At 41.1% G+C, this 8973-nt stretch overlaps 1 protein-coding gene across 1 annotated transcript in view; it reads left to right on the top strand.

The window, feature by feature from the left end:
- The first annotated feature begins 397 nt into the window (after positions 1–397).
- The window catches only part of TMC2 (transmembrane channel like 2), a 29830-nt gene continuing 21254 nt past the window's right edge, over positions 398–8973 (top strand). The window contains exons 1-8 of the mRNA XM_031590042.2: positions 398–443; positions 725–772; positions 2666–2987; positions 3589–3741; positions 5414–5504; positions 6340–6421; positions 6711–6817; positions 8813–8911. Coding sequence (XP_031445902.1) covers positions 398–443; positions 725–772; positions 2666–2987; positions 3589–3741; positions 5414–5504; positions 6340–6421; positions 6711–6817; positions 8813–8911 — 948 coding nt within the window. The remainder of the gene's footprint in view (positions 444–724; positions 773–2665; positions 2988–3588; positions 3742–5413; positions 5505–6339; positions 6422–6710; positions 6818–8812; positions 8912–8973) is intronic.

Below are 8973 nucleotides of genomic sequence, written 5' to 3'. Positions count from 1 at the left end.
AGAATATGGCATGAAGATAGCTGATACCTTCAAAGCCCGCAGCCCCGGGCTTATGCCAGAACTAGACGTGACTTGTGTCTGTGTTTCATACGATACTGCCGAGCATCCACCCCAGGGCTTTCCTTCATGTTTAAATCATGGAATGCAATGTAATGCTGTCAGCTGCCTTTCAGAGGGAGAGGGGAGAAGGAGGGAAAGTGTTTGGGTGGGCTGAGGCAGAGCTGTACTCTGCTCTGTGTGCCCGCACGGCTCTCATGCTGCAGCTCAGCTTTGGCAAGACGTGCCCATCTGCTTGCCATGCCCAGGAGGGGAGCACATGGAACTGGAACAGGGAGTGACCCACCTATGATTGGGGTGCATAGCGGCTGCTGCGTCTGTGCGGAAGGCAGAGGCCATCATGGGGAAGAGGAAGAAATGCAAACTGCGGGACATCATGGAAGATGGTTGGTATCATGGAGAAATGATTTCAGCTCAGGATTTTCCAACTGTGTCATTTTGCACCTCTCAAAGACAGTGCAATTTCAGTTTGCTCACCAAGGGAAATTTTGTCAATTTTCCAAATTAAAGGAGATATTAAGAACATTGCTTTAGAAAAAAATACAATGTGTAATCAATAAGGAATGCTCTGCCAAGCTTCTCTCGTGCTTAGGAGCCTGCTGCATAAAGCACTGCATGTGCAAACCCCAGCAACAAGTGAAATTATTCTTTGTTCTTTGTCTTGCAGTTGGAATAGAGATCGACGGACAAGTCGAGAGTGACTCAGAGAGTGAAGGTAACCTAGAGATTTAAAAACGTTGTCTTGCTTGAAATACAAGAGGTGATATCTTTCATTTTTCTCTCTGTGTTGTGGCACAATCTACAGCAGTAACCATTTCGTGAGCTGCTTGTAAGCACCCAGATATTTCCCTTGAGGTTTGACTTACAATAGTGATATATAAAGCAATTCTCTTAAGCAGCCTACCCCCCTCATCCAAGTTCTTATAGCCCATGTCCCTTGGTCATCACCCCAACTGAACAGTTGTTGCATTGCCCAGCAACTGCATTGCACCACACCGAGATCCTGCCTGCAATGCACACCTCTGTAATACATGGGTGTCTTGATTAGACCTGACCACAAGAAGATAAAAATGAGAATGTATTGGAGAGAAGCTAACAAGGAGAAATAGCTAAGGGGTATGATTATAACACTAGATAAAGAGAGATAGCTGAGAGGTAAGATCGCAACAACACTGTATAGATGATATGAAAGGATAGACAACTGCAAAAATGGTCCACAGTCATGTCTGTACTGTCTGCACTATCCACTAAGCATGAGGAATTAATCAGAAAAATGACTGTTGTGTTTTTTTTAATAAATCATTCACCTTTCCCATACAGGCAAACCATAAGGTAAGATAGAAGCAACAAATGAATGTTCCACATTTACCCAAGTGTTTGATAGGCTGCAAACGAAAACAGTGATATCTGACTGCACAAAATGAACAGTTTTTCAAAGAGGGTAGTTGGTCTTTTGATCTAGATTAGTTGAGACTTACTACCTCATAGTAAGTGAAGTCTAACTACTGGCCCTTAAGAAATGAGTTGAAAGATCCTTCTCATCCCTAATGACAGGTGTGACTACCATTTCCTACTATCTAATATCTACTATTTTCCTACTACTTTTTATGACTATCAAGCAAAAATGATTGCTTGTTATTAATTTCTAACTGTTAACCAAAAGAAAAATGTAAGCTATTGTAAATTAAATGTAAATGTAAAATCATCAATAGGAAAAATGTAAATCTTCTTCCATTTTCTTCTCCTTTTAGGCTGCTCATCTTTTACTCCAAATCCAATTTCCCTCTTCCACCACAATTTCTCCAACTGTGAAGAAAAAAATCCGTGCCAAAATTACAAATTCCATTTTTGATGTGAACATTCTATTTTTGTTAGTTAAGTTTTGGAAAACTAGAAACCAAAAGAATCTGAAAATCTTAGTACTGATTTTTATGTCCTTGGTGGCAAAAGGGATGGAGTTTTTTGAAAGGTATTTTTCCCCTTTCCATTATATTCCGCAATTGAATCACATTCCACTTCAACCCTTCCAAATAGAAGTGCTTCAGAATTTGTACGAATTAGATTCTTAGCTTGCAGTGCCAGATAGAACAAAAAATGTATCTTCTTTTTTTTCTTCTCTGGATGTAGACTCCCTATAGAAGGAAAAACTCAGAGAACCAAAAGGTGATCCTGCCTAAGCTGTACCTTTTCTCTAGTTTAAAATAAACATCTCTGAAAGACCTCTCACCAAGCAGCAGCACGTTGTTTAACTGACTGCAGTTTCTGTTTCCACTGCCCAGGTTTGCTTACGTGACAAGAAGATATATATTTGTGCTCGTGCTCTCTGATGGATTGTCTTTTGCTTTTGTAACTAATTTCCAATTTTCTAATGGTCACACATGCTAAAATGAGCCTTGCTGCCTCAAAAGGAAGCTGGATGTGGCCTTGGGCAGGGCATAATGCAAAGTCCACCAAAGTAAATGGGCACCTGCACACTGACTTCCCTGGGGTTTGGACTAGGCACCCAGCCGGCACTTCTCTGGTGAATCCTCTTGGTGTCAGCACAGAAAGCTGTTTCCCAAAGTGCTTGTTGTTTCATTGTTTTTGGTTTTTTTTTTATCCCTTGCAGAAGATGAAGTAAAGGACAAGAGATCCAAGAAACAGACCCGCAGGGAAATAGTCAGAGCAAACAGACTCGAAAGGAAAAAGTCACAGAAAAACGAAGAAGAAAATGAGAGCAAAGAGGAAGATGATTGTCCTCAACAAAGCAGAGCTTCTAGGAGGAAAAATCACCGAATGAAAAGAAATGATGGGAAAAAGGAAGGCGAGGGAAGAGAGAGAGACAAAAGGGCTTCTTCCAAAGATGAAAAGGAGTCAGAAAATAAGGAAAAGAAAACAAACACAAAAGGAAAAGAGGAAGAGAACAAACAGAAGAAAGGCAGGAAAAACAGGTAATTCATCAATCCCTGAGTAGTGCTGGGTGACAGACCTGCAGTTCTATGGGCACACCATGAGCCCAAGGCATATGGGTCGTCACAGCAAAACCAATAAACTGCAAACATGTCACTGCTTCCCAAAGGGGGAAAAACATCAGTGTGAAATGCCATGTGGCAAAATCCTTTCCAAGTTCTTCTCTTATTATTCTTTCTCAGCCGGGGTCAGACTCACACTACAAGTAAAGCACTCTTAAACAAGACAGCTTAAATGTCTCACATCAGGGTACATTTTTTGTTTCTCTATGGAAACAGTAAGGTTAAAAGGCATCTCTCACATTTTCAATGCTATTCCAATCCACATCTGGCTTATCCAAAGCATGAAAAACATTTCTCTAGAGCCAGCTCTAGCATTAGGCAATGCTTCTACAACTGCAGTGAGGTCCAAAGCCAAATGTCAGATGAGTTATGGTTGTTGGGTAGGGACAGCGGTCCCCAAGGGGGCAAAATCCCACCCTTGCACACAAGCCACTGGCCCTGTACATTGTACTGGGATCTGCAAGATTCTAACTCCCATGAGTTTTTCCATTTTGTGCCCTTAATTTTATGTCTCTCCCAGTGCCTCTTCCAACTCTTCCAACTCATCCGATGAGGAATCGCTGTCAGAGGAAGAGCTTGCAATGCTGATGGAGGAGGTGGAGCAAAAGAAAAAACTCATCTCCACCATGAGAAACAAGCCCTGGCGAATGATGAAGAAGCTCTCTGTGCTCAGGTACTGGGAACCCACCCTCAGCTGCTGTCAGCTGCACTTTGCCTCTCCCAGACATGGCACTTTTGCTGATGTTACCGTAACACTCCAGACTTGGAAAAGTGACCAGCTGAACCTGGTCACCTTATCTGGGATTAAAAGATCGGAGTTAAAATGTGGAATTTGATTTTCAGTCTCTGTAACCAGAGAATGGACGAGGTGCAAATCTGTTCAACTGATATCCACTGCCAGGTCATTCTACCCTTGTATTTAAAACCAAATGACTCACTGCTGTCAGTCTGCTTGTTAAAGCAAACTGCGCCCTGCTTTGCTTATTCATGCCCATTGTTAGACAGAAATCAAAGCAGCAGGGTGACATGTTACTTCAGAGTTCCCCAGATGGTGCTGCTTGGAAAAAAAAAAATAATTATAATGTATTATTTGCAGATGTTTGTGGAGCAAAGATAACTGCTGCCCACAGGTCAAGAGGAAAGGGCTCATCACGAGTGGTTCCTGTGTAAAGGCAAATCCCAGATCTTCTGATCTGAAATCCCCTGTCCACAAGGAGATAATTTCAGCTTCCAAAATGACACTGTAAGGTACATGCAGCCCCACAGGGACATGGGGCTTGACAAGAGGCTGCCCAGAGCTGCTGTAATGGGCTGCAAAGGAGGGTAATCCCCATGTACCTCTGCTTCTCTTTAACACGCCCAAGGCCAAGAGCTGTTCCATCTTCCCTTAGCATCAAGAGCTGTGAACACCAACAATTATTTCTAAAAATCTGGGTAAAGCTCTGTACACCTCAGAGTCTAAAGTTTTGCAAGAAAAGAAAACAAACAAACAAATAAAAACAGGAGTATTAATTCTGGCATATTCTACCTTTGGGGTAAAATTCTGCCAAGGATCATTTTTGGCACTGTACCTCCATCTTACCCCTGGATAATGGTAATCATTTCCACCCTCTAACAATCCTAACCAAAATTTTTGCAGTGCCTGTGGAGGGGGCTCCAAAAAGGCTCTCTGAGGGCTGCATATCCATAGTCATTTCAGTTGCATAAACTCATCCATGAGACAAGAAAGGATTAACCTCATTGTGCTGATGGGGAATGCAATGCATAGAGAGAGTGAAACAACGTGTTCAACACTTCCAAATCTGACATTAGGTTTGCAATTAAAGTCACAAGTGGTTTTTCAAAGGCTATGTACTGAACTAGCTGATAGTTTCTACCAGGGAGAAGTCTGTCATTCTCATAAGCCTAGGATTGCAAAGGATCTCCCAAGTCCTTAAATTTAATTTCTTCTTGTTGGTTTTTTTTTCAGTGCACCAATATACAGCATAATTTCATTCACAAATTCATCATACCCCAATACCACCTACCCTGTTTGTTTCTCTCTGTTTTCTTTGGAAACTTCTTCTGAAACTGATTTAAATTTCCAGTCTGATTTTACTCCAGACCAGCATACACTCATTTCTCTGGCACTGTTGGGCCATTTCCATATGTCTGTGGAAGTGTTTACAGAGGGAAATTCTGTGTTCTCTTTGGGTCATTTCACTAGATATTGTTAATTTCTTCTTGACCAATGCAGTAGGCTAGAGTAACTGTCATAGACATGCAGGGATCGGAGAGGTAGAGGTGAAAAGCTAAAGACCTCCTTTGCTTTTCCAATAATCTGCACTTTTTTATTTCCCAACTAGGGAGGCACAAGCTTTCGTTGAAAAGTTTGAGGGAGCCCTGGGAAAAGGGAAAGGCAAAAAGTTGTATGCATATAAGATGATGATGGCAAAGGTAAGCACTGAAATGATGGTAAAGAGTGTAAACTGGTTATTAACTCACAATTTGCAAAAGAAACAGAAAGATGTATGGATAAATCTTCCTGTCCACATTAAGAATACTACTAGCCAGCTTCAAATCTGTGATGATTATAGAAAGAATAGGGGGAGATCTCCCCTGCCTTAATCTCATTGCTACCTTTCCTGAAGTAAAGAGGAGGAGCAAAAAGCACAGCCGTCTGCTTGCATTCTCCAAAAATGTGAAACTGAGAGACTCCTAAAAACAAGAGGAGCCATGCAAATCCCCTGCACGACCCAATGGACTCTGTAAAATGTCATCCCCCTGGTTAATGCGGACAGTATTTTAAGGCTGTATTGGTAACCAAGTTGCATGTTGTCATGGAGATTATATTGAGAAGGGCAAAAGGAAGCCAGGCTTGAGCTGATGGGAGTTTTGTTGTTGGTTTGATAAGGAAGGATCCAAGCTCAGTATTTTATCAAACTAAAATTTGTTTTAAACAGGGTTGGTTCTGCATTAATCCTTTCCGTCCAGAGCTTGATCTGAATTTTCCACTCCTATGGTAAAATCACAGGGCAACCATAATTTTCTGAAAGCCTGGGAAGGGGAAAAATCCAGATAACGAACATGAAAATTTAGGGGGATTTGGGCTTAAAAGCAGTTTCCGAAATAGTCCAAAAGATCAGAATCAGAACAGATTTTGCTTTCAACTTCAGGACTTCAAACACACACTTCTAGCAGTGTTTGCAAGTTCTGGCATTATAAACCCCTCCAGACCAAGCAGCCTCCCTCTTTGTACCTCTCTGCTCACAGCCGTCTTGTCTTTTCTCAGAAATGGGTGAAATTTAAGAGAGACTTTGACAACTTTAAAACCCAGTGCATACCCTGGGAGATGAAGATAAAGGAAGTAGAGAGTAAGTAGAAGTCACTTCATGCTGTGAAATGGCATTGAGACATTTTGTAAGGCAGCTTTTCTTTCATTCAGACCGCACGCTGGTCCATAAGTCCTCACTCACCATGGGCACTGGTGCCATAAAATGAGCACATGAACAGCGCCAGCCTCCACCTTCGTTTCTTCTCTTCACCATCTGGAGGGTCTTTGGCAATACGTGGAGGAAGAACTGTGGGTAGATAGCTCTAGGTCTTGCTGAAGACAGTTTAACCCTCCTGAACTCCTAACCATAAAGTGTCTTTTGTTTTAAGGTCACTTTGGTTCCTCTGTTGCTTCCTATTTCATATTTCTGCGATGGATGTACGGTGTAAATCTTGTCCTTTTTGGATTAATATTTGGACTGGTTATAATTCCAGAGGTAAGTGCTTAATTCTGCCTGTAATATCTTGCCCATTGCTTAATAGAACATGAGATTGATGGCTTAAATAAGGATTTGTAACAGACAAATCTTTAGAACAACAAAATGCACGAGGATGATTATTTACAAAGAAAAACTTCTAAGGAGGCTACAGAGACAGGAGCAGAAGTTGTATTGAAATCAGTAGCCCTAAAATGCTACTCAAAATTCTGCCCATCCAGCAGATAACACAGGAACTCACAGACCTAGCATGAGGCTAGTTTTACATTTTGACTAAAGCATGACCAAAGAATCCTCCTACGTGCAAGCTCGGATCTGCAAGTGCCCTAAGAAATCAACTGCGGTTTTCAATAGATTAAGAAAATCCCAGTGACAGTAGGGAATCTTCCAAATATTTCCTTCACCTCTTTGCATTGTACAAACTGTGGTAGAATAACAATGTGGGATCAGTTATTCCTGTGTAACCATGAAAGATCAGAGCCATCACATGCAATGCGGTCCTCACTAGATGTGTTGAATCCAGTTTTGACAAACGTGCCTTGCCACAAGCGTTCACAGGCTCTAGCATGGGATCACTGTGGAAAAATGCCCAGGTTTCTGATGGAAAGAGCCAATGGCAAAGTCCTTGCAGGAGCCCCTTTTGGCTCTCTGAGGGGCACAACCCCAAAATGATGACCACAACAATGTCCTGAAAAAGGAGCCACTGAAAAAGGAGGAGCAATTGATGTCCCAAGTAGTTTGCCAAGTACTTTGTTTGGGAACTCTTTTCTATATTTCTAATTCTGATGATTCCCAAGGATGAGTTTCATTTTTAGATTCTTGCACGTCTCTCTGTACTTGGAGAAGGAAAAGGATTTCATAGCCAACTGTATATAATCATTTCTTGATGAATTTTTTAATACAGCCATTGCAGTTCTGGTTAAATTGTTTGGTACAGTCCTCAAAGGCTGTGCACAAACAGTAGCATCTGTTCCGTTCAATGCAGAATTTTAGGGAGTAAAATGCAGCACAGAGTCCCTCCTGAGTTCCATGCTTTTGTTCTCCTTGATGTGGTCGTTCACCACTAGCAAAAGCTAAAGCTCTGTTTCCTCACAGAATGGAGAGACACAGCTATTAGCACTGAAAAATACAAATGTATTTTCTGGAGAACTATGCGTATGGTTGAACACTAAATAGCTTTATATAATTTGTCTTTAAAGAATGCATACTGTTACTCACTGCCTACTGTTACAATACAGAGAGAAGCTGGGCAATAAACATTTAATCATAAATGATTTAAATTAACTAGATAGCCCTAAAAACTAAGTGATAGACAATATGCTAGGATCTTTCTGGGCTAAGAATGCTGAGATATTTTGGCATGGGCACCAGTCAGGGTCTGTTAGTAAATATGTTACTAACTCTCCACAGCCCTTGATACTCTCTTTGTGGACTTAGCTGCTGAACTTGCTGCGAGACCTGATGTGCATGGTGCCATCAGGAGAGCTGTGCCATGAAAACTGTTCTTCATGTCATTCTGTCATACAACTCCTTCCCCAAACCTAAGTGCCCTTCACCTCACCTCAAGACCATTTTTTCAATTCCAGACTGTATAATAGAGAATCTACCACAAGCTTGACCCAGTGCTCTTGACTTCTCTCTAAGGAAGAGTCCTGCATAAATAGATAAAAGTAATCCCTTTATTGCATTAGACCCATGAAGTTCAAGCAAAGAAGCCTTGTGCTAAACTAAGGACATTTAAACTGGAAGTGTTCATGGAGGGATGTAATTCACTGGCAAAATATTTCCTGTGCAATGGATGTGACCAAGGAAAGAGAATGCCTCTTGTTATTAATTATGAATATTTTAAACTGCTCTTCAGGTACTAAGAAATAAAATATATACTAAAATCAAACAAAATAAAATCAAAGGGGATTTGTTAATGAAAAATATACTGAAAAAAAAAAATCTGTAGTGTCTTACTGAACATGCATTGCTGTTATTAATGCTTACCAGGTCCTGATGGGAATGCCATATGGGAGCATGCCAAGAAAAACTGTACCTCGGGCTGAACAAGCAACAGCTATGGATTTTTCTGTTCTTTGGGACTTTGAGGTAAGTACAAGAGTGTTAATCATAAGAGACCAGTTGAATACATAGTAAAACTCTTCCAAAGT

This window comes from Phasianus colchicus, chromosome 6 (assembly GCF_987193195.1).
Source record: "Phasianus colchicus chromosome 6, bPhaCol1.hap1.1, whole genome shotgun sequence".
NCBI classification, from domain to species: Eukaryota; Metazoa; Chordata; class Aves; order Galliformes; family Phasianidae; genus Phasianus; species Phasianus colchicus.
This window is presented reverse-complemented; position numbering and strand designations above follow the sequence as displayed.